General features: G+C 47.9%; 1 protein-coding gene across 1 annotated transcript in view; it reads right to left on the reverse strand.

Moving 5' to 3' along the window:
• Positions 1 to 20,519, reverse strand: part of Ubash3b (ubiquitin associated and SH3 domain containing B) — a 147,514-nt gene that overhangs the window by 15,800 nt on the left and 111,195 nt on the right. The window contains exons 4-8 of the mRNA XM_059269022.1: positions 18,091 to 18,289; positions 15,033 to 15,202; positions 8,496 to 8,704; positions 2,193 to 2,325; positions 627 to 747 (exon numbers count right to left, since the gene is read on the reverse strand). Of these exons, the coding sequence (XP_059125005.1) occupies positions 627 to 747; positions 2,193 to 2,325; positions 8,496 to 8,704; positions 15,033 to 15,202; positions 18,091 to 18,289 (832 nt within the window). The remainder of the gene's footprint in view (positions 1 to 626; positions 748 to 2,192; positions 2,326 to 8,495; positions 8,705 to 15,032; positions 15,203 to 18,090; positions 18,290 to 20,519) is intronic.

Here is a 20,519-nt window from a genome sequence, read left to right on the forward strand (position 1 = left end):
CTGTGGACACACTGAGCCAAGGAGTGATGACCTAGATGGCACACAGATGGATTCTGTCACATTACTAAGAACGGAGGGATCATAACATAAAACACATGTATGAACTGCTTGTGCGCTGGCTAATCTTACATCACCTTGAGTCATCTGAGCAGAGGAAACCCCAACTGAAAAAATGCCTCCATATGACTGGGCTGTAGGTAAGCCTGTAGAGCATTTTCTTAATTAGTGATTGATGGGGGAGGGCCCAGATCATTGTGGGTGGTGCCACCTCTGGGCTGGTGGTTCTGGTTCCATAAGAAAGCAGACTGAGCAAGCCATGGGGAGCAAGCCAGTAAGCAGCACTCCTCCATGACCTCTGCATCAGTTCTTGCCTCTGGGTTCCTGCTCTATTTGAGTTCCTGTCCTGGCTTCCTTCAGATGGTGGACTACAATGCGGAAGTGTAAGCCAAATAAACCCTTTCCCCCCCAACTTGCTTTTTGGTCATGATGTTTCATTGCAGCAATAGAAACCCTAAGACAGCTTGTTTGAGACTTTTCCACTTATTAGTTTTAGGCCGTGGTTAACTGTGGGTAACCGGAAGCACAGAGATTCCAACTGGCTAAATGGAGAAACTACAGACACTCACCTTTGGCATCAAAGCACTGGGATAGCCAGTACTTCCCGAATACAACATCCATCCTCTCCCCGTGCCGACATACAAAGAGGCATCGCTTCTGGGGCCCAGGCTGGCTGTTGACTCTCAGGGGCTGCAGAGGAAGAAAAGCAAAGAGTAAGCATAGACACAGCACCATAGACCTACCCTGATGCCAAGTGAGCGGAGCTCTAGGGCAAATTCTGCCAATGTATGACTTGGACAATCTCCCTGACTGCCTTGGATTTAGTTCAGCCTGCTTGTAAAGCGAGGATGATAAACTCCTACAGACCTCACAAATTACTCTCAGGTGCCCAGGAGCTACCTGCAGGTGCTTTGAAGAATGAAGGATTGTGAAAGTGCTCTGCTCTTTGCTGCCCTCTACTGTAACAGGAGGGTTAACTCAAGGTGCAGTTCACAGGTCAAACCTGCCATGAATGTAGAGATGATCTCATCGAGAAGGGCAGCTATCTACTCCAAAGAGATGTCATCAGTTCCCTCAAGGACGGAGAAATTCTATTGTCACACATGTCTGCCTCATGCCTACTGCATATCCAGTGCCCTGCTTTGCCTTTCTTTTTTCTAAAATTTTATTATTTATGTGTATGGGAATTTTGCCTTCATGCAAGTATGTGTACCATGTGTGTGCAGTATCCACAGAGGCCAGAAGAACACATGAGGATTGGAATTACAGACAGTTAAAAGCTGTCATGTGGGTGCTGGGAGTTGAACCTGGGTTCTTTGGAAGAGCAGTCTTAACTGCTGAGTTACGGCTCCAGCCACTTTTTGCACATTCTAATCATCATGTGCGCTCTGTTATCTGACTGCATATGTTGGTATTTCTAGAATGAGCTTGGGGGGGGGAGAGCTGCAACTTCTCAATGGTGACATAGGCATACTGAGTCAACTACTGGTTTCCACAGCTGCCAGTGGAGCTGCACAGATGTTTCCACATCCTTCCTCCCAATTGCCTTGGGCTGCCAGGTCCTTGCTGGCCGCCACTCTTCCACTGGCTTCTCTTTGCACTGCCCGGGCTAGTGTGTGCATTGGTGCTGTGCACTTTGCTGCCTGCTCTCCAGATGTTCCTTCATTCAAACCCCCGGCTCCAGACAAAAGTGTGTCTCCTCCCTTTTCATCCTTAACATGTTGAACTTTCAACTTGTCTCTCTTCTGCTTGATAACTCCTCCTCCTCTTCCTTTCTCCAGCCTGTCCCCGAAGTGTTAACAGTACACTGAATTCTCAAGTCCAAGGACTATGCTGAGAACCTCATTCTACTGGTACAAATATGGGCGTTCTTCCTATTTTGAGGAGAAAGCCTCCTCTTCCTTCCTTGGGATGGCCTTGCTTCCAAGCTCAAACCCACATGGTGATGTCCATAGTCAGCACCACTCACCCATCTCTTCCTAGTTTTGGATTGCTGTGTGTCTTTTACGATCTTGTGTACTGTCTCCCCATAAGAATAGGACCGTTTGAAAGGAGCAAGGTCAATGCTGAGGATGGTCCTTAAAGCATCCCAATTAGATTCGAGGATGTGACATGACCCTCATGATCAGCCTTACCTGCATGGGCTGGCAGATGATAGTGAGAGGCGCCGTCTCCCCAAGTCCTTGGTCCTCATACTGCCGCCTCTCTAATATTCCATCACCAAATGTGAGCGAGCTGGATGACACCGTATTTAAGATGGAGTATGAACTGAAGAGGAAGGAGAGGAAAGGTTTAACTGCTTTGGCCAGGAGTCATCAGCTCATGCTGAGGCTCAACAGGAGTATGGGAATGAGCACAAAGGACTGTCTAGTCATACAGTGTTTGGGAACCTGAGCAGGGAGCACCCCATCCCCAGGCAAGAACATCTTGTTTTTTACTTAAGTCTCACAATTAATAAACAAGGGCGGACAGTTCTCAGAGCTGAGAACAGATGCACGCATCCCTTTGGGCAGGGATGGGGTCCAGTGATCCTTGGCTTATTAGGATGCTACAGGCAGGGTTGGCAGCAAAGACATGTTAAAGAATAATGAGGTATCAATTATGTACCAGTGTTCCAGCTCTTTCTGTCGCTGCAGCGAAACAAACAGTTCCTGCCGCCTTTAATCTTTTCCATGGTAATTTCCATCTGAGGAATGTGAGTGGCGATGTCTTCCCAGCACCACTTGCCCGTGGCTCTAAGACTCTCAGGAACAGAGCCTTACCCTTTTTCTCCCTTACCCCTTACCCTACCTTCTCCAGTCTCCAGCACTGTGCTCGCCTCCATAGCAACTCCAAGAAGATGATTAAAACCTGGGTTATTTCAGAGGCTCTGACTCCTGCCAGATGTTTGGAGCTGTGAGCCAATAACTCTTATTTCTGGCCATGCCCCTGTAACTATGGAAGCCCAGAGGTGATCTGGCTGAGAGCAAAACTGTCCAAACACACCACACCGAAATTACTACACACAGTGCAGCTTTCCAAAGCTTTATATAATGAGGGTTGATATTTAAATATGGCCACTGGGCAGATCCAACCAACACCTTCTGGGCCACTGGGCAGATCCAACCAACACCTCCTGGGCCACTGGGCAGTTTCAAAAGGAAGTATTTGAATTTTTAATTTCTTGCTCTCGGAAAGGCCCAGTTTGCTCAATCAAGTCTGGGTTTGTGTCTGTGGACACTATGATCTGTGCAGGTTTGCAAGCACCCATTCTGCAGTATTTGTCTTTAACACAGTATGCTTAATAGGATTTTTTTTTAATTTTTTCACATTTTCAAAAATCAGTTTTCGGGGTTTTTAAAAATCACCTACCTGTATTTTTTTTGACATATATTCATTGTACCGAGTATTGTGGTGACATTGTGTTCCCCAAAATATTGTACACCCTAATAAATTTATCTGGGGTCAGAGAACAGAACACCCACTAGATATAGAGGCCAGATATTGGTGGCACACACGCCTTTAATCCTAGCATTCTAGAGGCAGAGATCCGCCTGGATCTCTGTGAGTTCAAGGCCACACTGGAAACAGCCAGAATGGTAAGAGCCTTTAATCCCAGGAAGTGATGGCAGGAAGCAGAAAGGTATTTAAGGCGTGAGGACGAGGAACTAGAGCTGGTTAAGCTTTTAGGCTTTTGAACAGCACGGCTCAGCTGAGATCCATTTGGATGAGGACTCAGAGGCTTCCAGTCTAAGGAAACAGGATCAGCTGAGGAATTGGCGAGGTGAGGAAGCTGTGGCTTGTTCTGCTTCTCTGATCTTCCAGCATTCACTCCACTACCTGGCTCTGGGTTTGTTTTTATTGGTAAGACCTTTGAAGATTCATGCTACGGAGTATGAGTTTCATAAGGATGCACGTACATCATGAACTTGGATGTTGGGCATGGTGGTAACAAACCCAGGGCTTCAGGCATGCTAGGCAAGCACTGTACCAACTGAGCCATGTCCTCAGCCTGACTGTACGCTCAGGAAAAGGTGTCAGAACCCGAGAGATTTGCAGCCCTGTGCATAGCAGAGGCACGGAGGTGCTCTGGGCTTCGTCCTGCTCCTCACAGACCATTGTCCAGAGCCTAACAGGCAGAACCAGGGGCCTGTAGCTCAATACAGCTGTGTCTGTTTAGCATGATGCGCAGTCAAATTAAACCTGTTATGGGCAAATTTAAGTAACTATAACTCAAGGAAATCTGAGGCATTCACACACTCTAATAGACCAGCTGTTCCCCTTTATTTTAAGCAGAGAGCCTCCCCAACGGCACACAATTGAAGAAACTTCAGTTTTCCTGTCTGGCTCATCAAAGCTTCAGGCCTCCAATGTCTAGCTGTCTGGAATCATGCTGATACCTCCCTTGCCCATGTCTGTAACATCTTTACTTGATCACAGCTGGAGAGAAAAATGGCAGGGCCTTTTCTCTCCCTCCTGTTCCCTTGGCGAGGAGAATGGCATCTCCCTTCCTATCTTCTGTGTCGCTACAATCAAAGGACCTGGCTCCCTCTGAGACAGCTCGGGGACAGTGCCAGACCAGGGTGGACAGGAAGCAGGTCTGACACCCAGAGCCCCTTCTCAGGGAGCAGGAAGATTCCAGCTCCTGCCTAGAACATGCTAGGCCTGTTCAAGGGCCAGCAGCTCACCCCACTGTAGAGGACAATGAGCCAGCATTACCCAGAAGGTACTTAGGGACACTCAGGAACAAATGGCCACCAAAAAGGGCTGTGAGAAAACATTTCCTTAGCTACCAGAAGGCTGAGGAGCACTGGGTGGGGAGAGGTATAAATGCCACTGACATCCCAAGTCCCTGTACACTGCATGAACCCTCTCTACAGCTTTTCATGAAGTCAGTCAGAGTCAAGCCAGGCGGTTCATGTGTCTCCCCATGACTGTCCATCTTTGGTTAGGCTCACGTGAGAAGGCCCACCTTACCGTGGAACTGAGCTATGCTATGCCTCTGTGAGTCAATTCTATCTCTGGGGGTAAGCAATAACGTGCAGCTCACCTGTCAGGCCCTTTTTACGGAAGAGACATTTAGTTTAATGAGGTCTGGTAAACAGACAAAAAAGAATCAAAACACTAGCGGGTATTCTGCAGCTAGGACTGATGTACAGTCCCCCTAGATCTTGTGAAGCTGACCTTTACTGGAGGTGCAACCACAGCTTCTACTGTATGAGCAATGATTATCTCTTCTTCGGTGGCCCAGAGAAGTCAGTCAGCTTGGGCAAGGTTATACAGCTGGTACGTGAAAGAGTCAGGATTTGAATATAACACAGCTAAAACTCAAATTCTTAATCACAGAGTCTCAATGCCTAACCCTTGTATTCTGACACTCTTAGCAGAGTCAACTGTGGACCTGATAGTTTAATTTCAAAGTTCCCAGGAAATAGCATCAACAATTTTCTTCAAAATAAAAGATGACACATAGACCTCCCATGGTACCCTGAGTGAGGCCAGTCAGTTTTCTCCTGGTGGAGGCTGAATTCTAGGCCAGGAAGGAGGTCTACGTGTTAGGTCTTACATGGGCTAGCAGGACTTCACATGTGTGCTCTTCCCCCACATGTAGCCTCCATGGCTTAAAAAGAAGACCCATGAGCTGTGCTTCGTCAAGCAAATTCTCTTCAGTTCTCAGTATATGCACATATTGGGGAGATGTTCTGAGAAGTGTGTCACTGGGCGATTTGTCTGAATGGCATCAGAGGGAGCTTAAACTAAGCTGCGAACATGCTGCATGACACAATTAAGGGACCATCACTGTGTACAAGGTCCATCCCGGACCCAAATGCTATTACAAATGTGATACATGACTGAATTTTGTGTGTGTGTGTGTGTGTTGTGGCGGGGGAGGACAGAGGACAACCCTGAACTCTTTGGGCACTGTCCATCTTTTTAAAAATGTATTTATTTTATTTTTACTTGAGTGTGTGTGCATACATCAGTGTGAGCATATGTGTCTGGGCCCTCAGTAGCCAGAAGAAGGCACCAGATCCCTTGGAGCTGGAGTTATAGGTGCTTATGAGGGGCCTGTAGGAGCTAGGATCTGAACACTGGTCTTTCTGATTGAGCAGCAAGTGCTCTTAACTGTGGTGATATTTTATTTGTGCTGAAATGTGATATTTTATTTGTATGTTAATAAATAAAGTTTGCCTGGAGATCAGAGATCACACAGTGAGCCATAAACAGAAGTCCGGCAGTGGTGGCACATGCCCTTAATCCAATCACATGGCAGGCAGAGTCTCTATGTGGTCAAGGACACAGACAAGCGTGGTGACATGAGCCTCTAATCCCAGTACCAACCATAGAGACCTGGAGGTCTGTACAGACAGACAGTGACAAGGAAGTCAAGTGGCTGGGCTTAGAGCCAATGAGAAGGCAGAACAGGAAGGCAATAAAAGCACAGGTCAGACAGGAAGAATCTCTCTTTGTAGAAGCTACTGCTGGTGGCAAGCTAAGGCTATTCATGACTACTTACTCTGATTTCTTCAGCTATTACCTCTGTATTTGGCTCTGTGTTTCTTATTTAATAAGACTGTTTAGAAATTCGTCTACACTTAACTGCTGGACCATCTCCCTAGGCCCCATTAACACACCTCCAAAACATTTTAGTATCTATCTATCTATCTATCTATCTATCTATCTATCTATCTATCTATCTATCTATCTATGTATTTGTGTGTGTGTGTGTGTGTGTGTGTGTAGGTCATAGGACAACCCACTAGAATGGGTTTTTCCTTCTACCATGTGTGCCCTGAGGTTTGAACTTGGGACACTAGGCTCTGTGGCAAGGGTTTTCACCTACCCATTCAGCCATGTTGCTAGCCTCTCACCACCTTCTTCTTTTGGAAGTGTTTATCACTGCCTATGACTTACCAAGTAGATTAGGCTGGCTGAACATTCCCCACCCCCCTGAACCCCCATCTCTTCTTTCTCAGCACTGGGATCATAAGCATGACTTTGCCAATGTGGTCTCTCCCAGCCCTTATTTATTTTTATGGGATAAAATGGTGTCTGCAGAGTCTCAACTTCTATATTTCCAGCTTTAGAAACATTTAAAAAAAAAAAACCCGGATGTTTGAGGGCATGAGGCATCTGGATGCCTGTGGGCTGGGGAGGGGTGTCACACAGGCAAAGAAAAAAGGGTGTGTTCTTTCCCATCTTGAGTGTGTGGCTTTTCTGGGGCTCACAGCACAGGGGACCTTCTTTGTTCTTTTCCTCCAGGCAAAACACCAGGCAGAAGCCACCCCGCTCTGGCCCCTTCCAACAGGAGCAACAATCGGAGGTTAGGATGCGGCAGATTTTCAGGGCTCTGCCACTCAGCAACATTGCCACACAGACGAAACAGAAGGGAGGAAAAACCGAACAGGCACGAGAAGCCTGGTGACTGGATTTGGGCTCCCTGGATGGGGAAGGAGAAAGGAGCTCTGTGTCCTATTTATATCCAGGACAAAGCTGGTCATACAACATGGTTCCTTCTGGACATTGGACCCCAGTGTGGGCTGAGGACAGCAGTGTAAGGAGGGGCAGGTGGCTGTCACCTTAATAAAGAACGGGAGGCATCATGCTCCTGTTAAGTTCCAACAGTTATCTGTCACCTTAGACACAGTCTCTGTCGCCTAGGCACCTCCATGCCAGGCCTGAGGACTTGCTCAGGGTCACCTAGCAAACGAAGGATTACATTTAAGGCTCCTGACTTTACAATCTCTTTCTGTCATTGGTCTGGCCAACATAGAAGGAATCTGTTGTAGAACATTATTTTGAGGTGTGTTACTTTTGTTTATGTTACTTTTGTTTATGTTGTATTTGTTTAATTCTGTGAAGAATTACTGTGCCTGTCTAAAATACCTGATGATCTAATGAACTGAATGGCCAATAGCAAGGCAGGAGAAAGGATAAGGAGAGTTGGCAGGCAGAGAGAATATATAGAAGGAGAAACGAATCTGGGAAAAGAAGAATTAGCCAGAGAAGGAGGAGGAGGACTCCAGGGGCCAGCCACCCAGCTACACAACAAGCCACAGAATAAGAGTAAAATTTACAGAAGAGAACAGGAAAAGCCCAGAGGCAAAAGCTAGATGGGATAATTTAAGAAAAGCTGGCTAGCAATAAGCCAAGCTAAGGTCAAGCATTTATAATTAAGAATAAGCCTCTGTGTGTGATTTATTTGGGAGCTGGGTGGTGGGCCCCCCAGAAAAACAAAAACAACCACCAACAGGAATCTGTCTAGCTGCTCCGAGAAGCCCCCTGTCCCCAGAATAATGGCACAGGATGATGAGGACAGAAGCCCTGAAAGAGTCCATGCTCGGCATGAGATGTTGCTACCCTCCAGCCAGGGAGGGACAGCAGCCTCAGGTTGGCTGCCCACTAGGAAGCCAGACAGTCAGTGGCACTGACTGGGGCAGGAGAGAGGGTCTACCTACCCATGGAAGATCCAGGTGCTACACTCATCAGCCTTGGTGATGTAGTTCTCAGGAAGCAGCCCAGAGCAGCCGGTGGTCAGCGAGGTGCCGTAAATCCAGCCCTCACTGGTGCTGGTCTGTTCCATGGGAGACATGAAGATGAAGTCCCCAGGGACCAACTCCAGCTCGTCATCATTCTGAGGGGAATAGGGGTAGATCACCTGCAACGTCTGCAAAAAGGAGAGGACACATGAGACCCATCTACCATCCTTCTGAGCACCTCAGGCACTAGACCATACTCTATATACGCAATAGTCAAGTGTGCTGCAAGTGTGTGTGCCCCTGGGGGTCACAGGCTTTTGGCAGACCTGACTTCTGATCAGAAAGCATTTCCTCTCTTGCTAGGATCTTGTGGGTAGGTGCCTGGTGCTCCACAACCTTCCAGAAACCCTGGCCATGCTTTCACTTCCTGTCAGGACTCAGAAGTGGGTCTCAGGAACTCATCAGAAAGCTGGAAGGTTCTTCTGGGCAATTGCTGGACATACAGACATTCAGGTCCCCTGCTTTGTCTGCTGTGGCGAGCACTAGGCAGAAGGGAATTGTGTAAAGAAACTTGTCTTCTATACAGGCTCACAGACGTGTGTGTGTGTGTGTGTGTGTGTGTGTGTGTGTGTGTGTGTGTGTACGTACATACACCATGTCCATGCATGCAGGAGCCCTTGAAGGCCAGAAGAGGGCTTCAGATCCCCTGGAACTGGAGTTATTGTGTTGTGAGCTGCCATGTGGGTGCTGGGAACCACTCAGGACTTCCTCCAGAGCAGTAAGTGCTTTTAGCGTTCAGGAAGGATGTGTGACTCATCTGAAAGAGCAAAACCTCCTCCAGGCCTTCAAGGCTCTTTCTTTACGCCTACAATTGTAACAAAGACCTTGAAAGGAAGCTCTTTCTCCTAGACACCAGGGTGAGTGCCGGAGGGTAACCAGCTTCCACCACAGAGCAGATGGAAGCCACATGTCCTTTCTCTGAGCTCAGAAAAGGCCCGCAGGGCAGACATGAGGCCAGGCCATGTGGCTGATTTATCCTGCGTGGAAGGGGTACTTCCTCTCTTGGTGTATATACACATCATAACCCTAGACATTTTTTTAACATTTGTTTTGTATTTTTTATTACCAGCAAGAGACCTCAATAGGAAAGAAAATTACATCCTATTTCATTTATTTCCAGACAGCCAGAAAGGTGGAGGAGGCTTTCACAGTCTTCCCTAAGGCCCCAGAGATGACAGTGACAGGCTACTGGTTCTCATCTTCTGAGTTTCCGGCTTTGGTCTCCACCAATCCCTAGACTATAAGTTAAATGTGGAGCCCTAAGAAAATGCTGGAGGACAGGGGCAGGGGTACTTCTAGTGGCCCAGGGTTCCTGGTCCCTCACTGATGGTACTCTTTGTAGCCAGTCATGACCCTGGGGCCTGAGGCCAGCACTGGGTGGGCCTGTGAACCAGCCAGCGCTGACATCAAGGCTAGCCACCAAACCATGTTAGAAAGAAAGGGTTCTGCTGTGTGTGGTGGGGAACGGCTGTTATCTCAGTGCTGTGGAGGCTGAGATGGGGGATCACCTGGAGTTTGCGCTTAGCCTTGTCTATATAGTGAGACCAGGCAAGCCTGGGCTACAGAGTGAATTCTTATCTCAGAAGAAAACAAAATAAAACATCAAACCAGGACAAATAAACCATTTTCTTCTGGAACCCTCCAAAGAAAAGAGGCAGGAAAACGTGGTTTCTCTCTGAGAATGAAGTTGATAATACATAGATGTGGTCTCCCTGGCTTTTTTAATTAGCAGGCAGGCTTCTGTCTCTGATTTTCCCATGTTCTTTCAGTTGCTGGCCACTCTGTCTGTCGCCCATCACCTCCTTTCTCCCTCCCTGTCCATCTCTGATCTTCATGCAAGCCAAGGGCTCTACTGAATTGGTTAAAAAAAAACTGTTTTAAAGAACAACAACAAAAAAAAAATCAATACTAGAAATCTCTTCTATGCTCAATTCTGAGTGGTCACGTGATGATGCAGGGGACCGAAGCACTGCTATTCCTGACAGGACACAGTCAACTCCCCGCCCCCCTGCCCCACCCAAGCTACCTGAGCACAGCTTAGTTTGGGCTCAAAAGACCTCTGGCCTGGTAGGAAGCCTCCCTTTTGCAGAGCTCAGAGAAGTACTCCTCAATGCCAAGCACCTCACCTCAGATATCCCTGGGAGCATCAAGGCGTAAGGAGGACTAGAGACAATATGTCATAGGCATATGTTAGAGGGATAGTAAATAACTTTGATGATTGAATTTATAACCTAAAAATCCAGGGAGCCCATCAAACCCCTAACATCATAACTGGAGGCCAGGGGTGTAACTTAGTAGTGGGGTGCACGCTCAGGTGCTCCAGGTTTGCGGTACAGTCCAATCAACGAGCAAACAGTAATGCAGACCCAAGTACTCTCTGCGGCTCTCCACCCCACAAGTAGATAGAAAAACTCAGCCGGAGTCCGAGAGACAGGAGAGCCGGGCCTAACTTGCTCTGAATTGTGCTATTACTTTGTTTTACATTTTGTATCTGTTTCTAAGAATTCTTGAGAGATGGCTCAGCAGTGAACAGCATGGGCTGCTCTTCCGGAGGACCTGGATTCAGTTTCCAGAACTCACAGGGTGGCTGCTCTCCACCATCTGTAACTCCAATCCCGGGGGATCTGACACCCTCTTCTGGCCTCTATGGGCACTGCACACACACGGTACAAAGACATACAGGCAGGCAAAACACCCATACACGTAAGATAAAAACAATAAATGCTAAAATAAAGATTGTGCCAAACTTAGTTATTTTCCCCCCTCATTAGACCACAGAGACCAAACTCAAAGGTAGCTGACTCAGAGAAGAGGCTGCAAGAGTGTGATTTCTTTGTAGTACCTGCCCTGTGCTAGCTGTTACGGAAGCCCAGAAGGGGACCTGGGGAGACAGTTGTGAGCCCCCCGACATGGGTGTTGGGAATTGAATTTGGGTCCTCTGGAGCACAAGTACTCATAGTTGCTGAGCTATCTCTCCGTCCCCATTCCAACTTATTTTTTTGAGACAAGGTCTCTCATTGAACCTTCCTGATTTGACTAGATATAGGTATACAGCAAACTCCAGTGATCCTCCTGCCGCCCCCGCCTCCCCAACACTAAGATTACAGGTACACCCGCCCCAGATCATCTTTTGTTTTCCTTCTGTGACTGCTGGGTTACTGAATTCTGCCCTTCAGAGTCACCCCCCTGGCCTGTTTTTGTTTGTTTGTTTTGTTTTTCAGTTGGTTGGTTGGGCTTTTGTTGTTGTTTGTTTTGTTTTAGTCAAGGACTAGAGTAGCCCAGGCTGTCCCTGAACTCACTGGGTAGCTGAGGATGACCTCTAGGATTACAGGTGTTGTACCACCACATCCAGTTTTATGCAGCTATGGGAACTGAATCCCCATGATTCAAGCGTTCCGGGCAAGCACGCTACAAACCGAGCTATGTTTCTAGCCTGAGAATTACGGAAACTGTCGGCTGTGGATCTAACTCCTGCTGAAATGAGGAAGCCAGGAAAGAAGGAGGAGCTGGAGGCTCCGAAATGTCTACTTCCTGTAGAACTCTGTCCTACATTTCTGTGGCCGGTCACTCTAAGTGCTGCAGCTCGCTGCCATCACAAAAACGGGCAGTGATGTGTGAGCTACAAACAGGCATCCGTGAGTTTGAACCTGAGAATCTGAAACAGTGGAGGGATGATAACACCTTCCAGTTTTCCTAAGCATCACGGGGCCATGCTGGGTGTCCTTGCCCAAGCCAGCCTCCTTCTCTGGTCATCAAGTCCCAGGCTAGAACACTCTACCAAGTCTCCCTCCTGGGGACAGGATGAAGGACGAGGAGGGTGGGAGGGTCACACACCCCAAAGGGCTCCGGAAGACCAGAAGACCCCAGAGGGAACATAGAGAGGAAGTGGATGCCTTATCAGAAGAAAGCATAATAATTGAGCTTTCACAAATAAGAGATAAAGGGGGCTAAGTTATTTTTAGAAAATAATTCATGTGGGCATTTGCAGCCTCTTTCCTGCTGCACAGACTGAGCAGAATATGGGTCATGAAAAAAGGAGTTACCCTTGGAGTTAACTGGAGGGCAGTGTTCATTAGGAGACAAGCCCTGTAAAATTCCACAGCCACCTTCTCCTCCGAAAAAGGTGACTTCTCCGAGGCCGTGCAAATCACCCCCTGACCTTCTGTTCTGCACTTGTCCTTGGAAAAAGAGTCCGGCCAGCCACACCTCCCTCTAGTATCCTGTAGGGCTCATTCTAGGTGATTCCAGGAGATGCTAAAGTTCATACTATCGGATTTAGTCTGCATAGTCTGTCTCAGGAGAAAGCAACCTCCAAGGCCTGAAGGATGTTCTCATCAGGAAGGTCAAGCCAAGCCTGCCCTCGACACTCCCAAAGCACCACACCTCGCCCCGAAGCTATGGTTCATAGACTGGCTCTTAATGCTTCCCACACAATCAGGTTCCTGGGTACAGCAAGAGGTCCTGTTTGTTTCTGTTCTGTATTTTTTCATGTTAAGAAAGTATAAAAGAATTGCCAAAAGGTCATGTATGCTAAAAACAACAACAACAACAAAGACTTTGTTGTTGAAAATTGGGAAACATGTAACTATTGCTTAATAGATGCAATTAAGAAAAATTTTCATCTAACTACAGTAGTTCTTCACTAACCATGAGTTTCATTCCAAAACCCAGAGGGTAGGCCTAAAATTGCAGATAGCACCAAACACATTCTCTCTGTGTCGTGTAAGCATATTCTCTTTCTCTCTCTCTCTCTCTCTCTCTCTCTCTCTCGATATATATACACACACATATATATGTATATGTATATATTTGTATATATTCTATCTATAGCTATGGTCAAATTTAACTTATAGATTGAATAATCAATAAGTTAAAATAGAGAAGTTCTAATAATACACTGTAATAAAAGTTATATAAAGACTTATGTGTGTTTACATTGTGTACGTAGTATATGTACAAGTGTGTGTGCACGTGTGTACACCCCTGTGTGCTCATACCTGTGTGTGTGCACATGTGGAGTCCAGAGAAAGAGACTGGGTGTCTTCTTTTATTGTTCCCCTCTCATTCCCTTGAGACAGGGTCTCTCACTCATCCTGAAGCTCACCATTTCACGTATGCTGGCTCCTAGGATTCATCTGTCTGCCTCTCAATGCTGAGCTCACAGGCACATGGGTCAGGTCCAGCTTTTGCATGAATGCTGGGTATCTGAACTCAGGGCTCCATGTTTACACAGTGAGTGCTCCTACCCACTGGGCCATCTCCCGAGCCCTACTCATGAAATAATAGCTTCTGATAACTGGAACCATGACAGAACGGGAACCAGCAGACACTTAGGACTACTGTGTGTGGCCTTCCTTTAGATGGATCACCCCCCCCCCCCCCACACCCTTTGTTGATCAGAAGACCTAGGCTCTGCTCCTTCTCTGGTCCTCAGCTGTACTACTGCTTCAATGCAGACCTCTGAGTCTCCTTAAAGATGAAAAAAGAAAAGATGAACATTCCCCTTCTGAGAGGCACGTGATTGACTGGAAAGCCACGTTGATTACATCCAAAGAAGGATGCTAGACTTACTTGTCTATAGTAGGATTCAGTCATTCTCACTCACACCTTCCACTGTGGTGTCAGCAACCTCTCACAAGGGACCAGGTGAGTTTTCTTTTTACATTTGTCTGTCCCCTCTCCCTTGCTGGACTCAAAACTCTTTTCTTATAAACGTAGTCTCTCTCTCTCTCTCTCTCTCTCTCTCTCTCTCTCTCTCTCTCTCTCTCTGTGAGTGTGTGTGTGTGTGTGTGTGTGTGTGTGTGTGTGTGTGTGTGTGTACCTGCACTGGAGGTCAGAGGGGAGCCTGAAAGACTCTCTCTCTCCTACTATGTTGGTTCCAGGAATCAAACTCAGGGTGTCAGGCTTGCTAGCAAGTGTCCTCACTGGCTGAACCATCTCACTGGCCCTGAAAACGCCTTGAGTGCAGAATTTTTAAAAACTCTGCATGCCCAACAGTACCTCACATGCTCCAGACATCACCATATCCTCAAATACCTATGGATTTTGCCTTGGTAGGTTTAAGATTTTGGTTTATTTTTGTATTTATCTGTTCAACTCACCTAAGGTCAGGATAATGTCTTTTTCAACATCAAACGTTTACATAAATATAATACTAACTTTTCATCAATATATTTTCTGTCTATCCTCCATTGTATTCCTATGCCCCTCCGATAAGGCTGACAGGGCATGTCACACATGCTAAGCCTCTCTCAGGGAGTCCCCAGAACCTCAATAAAATCTGGAGCCCACTGACTCTTGGTGAAGTGCTCACTTGCTCCCCTAGGGTCCCCATTTTTCTGTGCTGCTTGATGACCCCCTTGGGTCCCCATTGCCCTGTGTCGCCAGCAGCAAGTGCTCCTTGTTCTGATGGCATCCCTGTGCCTGGGAATACGCAGGGCTCCAGGGAAACGTTACCTCGTGGTTAGCAAATCGAATATCCCGAGAGAATATGGTGGCCACCCAGTCGCACCCCAGCTTGACATCGATGTTCTGGGCGAGTTTCTCTAGAGTGGGTAGGTGGCTGGCCTGGAAATGGTACGCCAGGGTCACATGCAGCTGTTTCTTATGAGGTTCCACGTGCACTTCTGGAAAAAGGAAGATAGTGTTCGGGGGTTAGGATGAAGAAATCACAACAATGGAGGAGACAGAAAGGTGCCCTGAGATGTTCTGTTCCCCAAATAACAAAGAAGGGAGTCTCTGGGAGGGGCGGCAGTGAACTAAAGGGGTGGACCCCAGTCCCCGAATTAATCTGCTGTTCCAGAGATAAAAAGACACATGACAGATGGCTTTTCTTCAGGAGCTGTGGAGGGACTCCGGGTAATCTTTTTGGCTGGCTCTTCCTGACAGGTCCAGGGTTCAGCCCCACCATTCAGATGAAGAAAAACAGAGACTAAAGGGCCGACATGACTGATGTGGAAACACAAAGTGGGTTTTGTAATGGTGTGACTGCTGGAGCTAAACTGTCTTCATCTGGGACCGAGTTTCCTAGATTCTGGGGGTGTGGTGGAGGAGGGGGGTGGAGGAGACACACACAGTATACAGTAGGCTGCCCCGACAACACTGATGCAAACAGCTATTTGTAGGGAGCTGTTCTTGCATTACAGAGTGTTGCAGCACCCCAGCTTCTACCCACCGGATGCCAGGAGCATCCTCAATGTCACAGCAACCCAAAAGCACTCCCCACACTGGCAAATGTCCCCTCGGAGTGACACTGCTCTGGGCTGGGGTCATTTGAAGTATGCATACCATTATTCTAAAATGCTAAAAATAAAGCAGAACAGATCTACCAATGTGAGTGACTCGTTTTATCTCCTCTTTGTATGTCACACGAGGAAGAAGTGTCTAGTTCCCAAGTGAGGACAATGAAGAAAATGCAACAAGAAAAAAAGTAAGGAATAAGAAGAAATTAAGGGACTATAGAACAGGAAGCCGATCTTTTGGGTTTGGGCCCTTTCTCCATTACACTGCAGGGTGTGTCTGTGGAGTGAGTCCACGAGACAGGTGTTTGTATGTTTCCACTCCACATGGGTCTTCGGTACTTGCTGATGAAATAAATGCACATGGGTGAGTCTTCTTGAGCCACCCAGAATGAAGAACAACACTAAATATACTTGCTGGAAGAATCTGGGTGAACCAGTAATTCTCGACTACACCGGCATGAGTTCTAGGGCAAAGACATAATGACCTACTTTCCACAAAGCTAGACCAGCTGTCAGGGCCATGCAGTTCTGCAGATCACCACCAGGGGGCACCACAGGGTCAGAGCCGTGAAACCAAGTTCTTGACAGTAGATTCTTGAAGAGGGGGCTACCAGTCTCTTATTCCCACACAGAAAACAAGTCCTTTGACTGTCTTTTATTCCATAAGCGCTTTAAGAATCGGCCACAGCCCTGCTCTTCTGATTTGTAAAGGATACAGGGCTTTTGTTAGTTCCTGTAGTGATTTAGTGGACTGACAATAGCCAGAGGGATTAAAAAAAAAAAAAAGTCCTTAAGGACAATGGATCAGAAGAGGGGTGATTTTCTCTTTGTTATTCTATCTCTTTGAAATGTTTCATCTCTCTGTTGAATCTTGTAAACCCATGGCTGGTCCCTGGGAGAAAGGGGTCCTCAGAAGGGGGTCCCAAACCACAGGGAGTGTCTTAAGGACTCACAGAGTCACATGTACTGTGACCCTGCAGCTCTGTGGCTGTTTCTGATTATAGTCTTCCTAGCGCCCAAGATCTATGTGAGGGCTTCTCTGAAGAAACACCACACAAGCAATATAAACAGTGGCGAGGACCGACAGCCTCTAAGGTACCGATGAAGGTTAGGAGACAAAGGAGTAAGTTCTGTGGCTTGGATCAGGTCTTTCCATCTCCATGTGTGGCTGGGGAGCTGTGGGTGTCCTCCAGCTTTTCATTCAGCACTTGGATTCGGGGGCTAGGGAAGGGGCTAGGGATGCAGCTCATCTCAATTGAGAGAGTGTTCATGAGACCCTGGATTCTACCCCCAGGACCAGGTCAAATAAGATGTGGAGGTGCACAGCTAGACTTCCAGCACTCAGGAGCCAGACACAGGAGGATTAGATATTCATGGCCCAGCCTTAGCTATATATCAAGTTTGAGGACAGCCCGGGCCCCAGGAGACCCTATCTCAAAATAAACTATACAATAAAACAACCCACTGAACCAACACGCTTCAACTTGATGAACATTTTCACGAATTACTACAAAGTGGTTCCACTCCACTCCGGCCTGCACTATGGAATGAACAGTCAGACCCAGATAAAAGCATGCATGGATGGGGAGCTTACAGGATGAAAGGATGCTCTCTCAGAACCAGACTGGAGGAGGTGGAGCCACTACAAAAGGCTACATTTATAGTTCAGTGGGAACAGTGAAGTGCCTGGGACTCGTGGAACAAGTCATGGGCAAGCTCTTCAGTTGGTCAGCAGGACAGAAAGAGGTGTAACATTTCACAAGAGACGTGGGGTGTGCTCGGCCACAGGGGTCCATTTCCACATGATCCTCCACCTCCTGTGTCCAGCCCTCTCCTCCGCAGAAGGTACCATTTGATCTTAAAAGTCCCCATATGTCATGGGTGGAAGGCTTGGCCACCAACCTGGGGTACTATAGGGAGGATGTGGAAACTTTAAGAGGTGGAGCTTATGGGAAGAATTTACGTTATTTGGGACGTGCCTTAGAAGGGGACACTGGGACCCCAATCCCTTGTGCTCACTCTCGCCTGCTTCCTGACCTCCTTGAGGGGAGCAGGTTTGTTCTTCTGTTCATCCTCACACCATGATGTCCTGCCTCACCACAGGCCTATGCAATGGCGCCAATCACCACTGGCTGAAAACTGTGGGATTGTGAGCCAAAATAAGTCCTTTCCTCTTTGTAGGTTGGTCGTTACATAACCATTCCCACCCCTGCCCTTTTGACCTCTGATCTTGGGATCGAGGACTGCGCAGACAGCCGTGGGTCCACGTTCACCTGTTTTGGACGCAGCCTCTGCCGCAAAGTCAGCAGCGAACTTCTTGAGGACCTCGGCGCTGTCTTCCTTGACGAAGAGCCCAATGAAGTTGGAGGAGGTGTAGAGCTCCAGGGGCAGCGGGGCTGAGAACTTACACTTCCAGCGACTGACCGTAGTCTGCAGGGCTTCCCCTAGGGCATCCACCTTGCTGTCCTCACACTGGGGATGGAAAACAAGCAGGCTTCATTACAGCCCGGGAGAGAGAGAGAGAGAAGCCTGCCGCCCCTCAGCACTGAGCACTCTGTCTGTCTGTCCCCAGAGAGCTGAGGCTGATCACGCAATTACTTAACCAGCTCTCCTGTCCACGGGGGAGGGAAGAGCTGCAGACTCTCAATTATCCGGACACTGATTCTCCAGTGGGCAAATGAAACCAGGGGATGCATCCTGACATCTCTTCCCACCCCCCTTTCTCTGTTGTGGCTCCTGGGAACCTTGCCAGAATGTCCTCTGATTGGTTAAGCAGAAAATGAAAGCCAGGGGTGGGGCTGAGGTATTGGTTAAAAGAAGCACCACTTCAGAGGAGTAAATAGAGGCACGGCAACAATACCTAGAAACAATGCGATGTATACTTGAAAACTGCTAGCAGGTAGATTTTAGGACTGGGAATGGGGTGCAGTGTTACGAGTTCTTTGCTAGTACGCAAGAGGCCCTGAGCTCAATCCACAGACCCGAAGGAAAACAAGGAGAGGAAGGCAGTCGCTGGTCAAGCTCTCACCAGAAGCAAACAATGACGCAGGTAGTGTGTATAGGATTAGCTTGATCCACATTCTATAATGTATACACATATCAAACAGTCACGCTATATACCATAATCTGCCAATTAAACCAAAAGTTCTTGGGCCTGGAGAGATGGCTCACAGGTTAAGAGTACTTGTTGCTCTTGCAGAGGACCTACGTTCAGTTTCCAGCACCCACACAACTGTCCGTAACTCCAGTTCCAGGGGACTCAACCCCCTACTCTGGCCTCTGTGGGCACCAGGCATGAAAGCAGTGCACAGACGTACATGTAGGCCAAACACCTATAAACACAAAATAAAATGTAAAATAGAAAAACCCAGGGGTTGGAGCAGAGGACGCAGCTTGGTCGGTAGAATGCCTGCCTGGCATTGGCAACATCCCACCTCCAACACCACATTGGACGGGGGCGCGAACAAACTGGGTATGTGGAGGTCACATCTGAAAACCCAGCACCCAGGAAGTGAAGGCGGGAAGATTAAGGGTTTAAGGTCATCCTCGGCTCTATTGAGTTAGTTCTAGGTTAGCCTAGGAGACCTGAGACCCTGACCCCTGACCCTGAAAGACAGGCAGGCTAGGGAGACAACTCAGTGTGAAAGAGTGCCTGCTCTGCAAGCATGGGGTCCCGAGTTTAAATCCCCAGGACCCGCGTAAAAAGTCAGGCACAGGAAGGCTGAGATGGCTAGCGTCTGATAGCTCCTTAGCCAGCCCGCCCACCCCTAAAAAGCGAGGTTCCGGTTCAGCATGAGACCCTTTTTCAAGGGAAAAAGGCAGAGGTAGATAGAGAAGGATGCCAGAGATTCAGAGGAAGAGGAGGAGTGTGTGTGTGTGTGTGTTTGTGTGTGTGTGTGTGTGTGTGTGTGTGTGTGTGTGTGTGTGTTGGGGGGGCAGTAAACAAAGAAACAGAACCGCAGCCTCCCGCGCTCTTTGAGCTGCTCCTTAGACAACTTATGTCTCCACCTCCACTCCCCTGATCATGGGGAGGAGGGAAGATTAGGTCCTGGGAGCGGGGAGCGGTGATGTCATCCACCTACCCTCTTTGGAGGGTTGGGAGGAAGAATGAGAGTCTCTAAACCTCTGAATGCTTTTCTGCAAGATCCCGGCATGACTAAGAGGAAGTGAAAATTGATTTAATTTGCAGAGTGAGTTGCTAGAGACAAGGTGTTAGGAACACTACCTGAGACACACGAGAAGAGAGGCTATGTTGGGGGTGGGGGTGGGGGAGGGGGAGGAAACAAAGCAAACTATGTTTTGAAAATTGTTTGAAAAGGCTACCATCCTGTTTCGTGCAGAACACATGTGGGCAGGTCAACTCCTTCCCCTTGAGAGCGGAGGTAGATGACAGTTACTTCAAACTTTAAAGTATGGAGGATTGATTTAGTCCCTACACCAGCTTTCCCTTAGAAAGTGTGGATGAGGAACTGTGGCTGGTGGGGGTTTTCAGTCTCTAGAAAACTCTAGTAAGACCTCGTGGTGCTGTCCATGTAGGGGCAGTGGCTTTTCTTGTCTGTAACCCAATAATCTTGTTCCCCACGCTCTCTGTTTCTTCCCCTCCCGGCCCTGAGAGTGGGCCAGGCATGCTGTCACAGCACTTGGGAGGCTGAGGCAGGAGGTTCAGGAGTTCAAAGATCAGGAGTTTCGGTCATGCTTGGTG

This window comes from Peromyscus eremicus, chromosome 7, assembly GCF_949786415.1.
Source record: "Peromyscus eremicus chromosome 7, PerEre_H2_v1, whole genome shotgun sequence".
Taxonomy (NCBI): Eukaryota; Metazoa; Chordata; class Mammalia; order Rodentia; family Cricetidae; genus Peromyscus; species Peromyscus eremicus.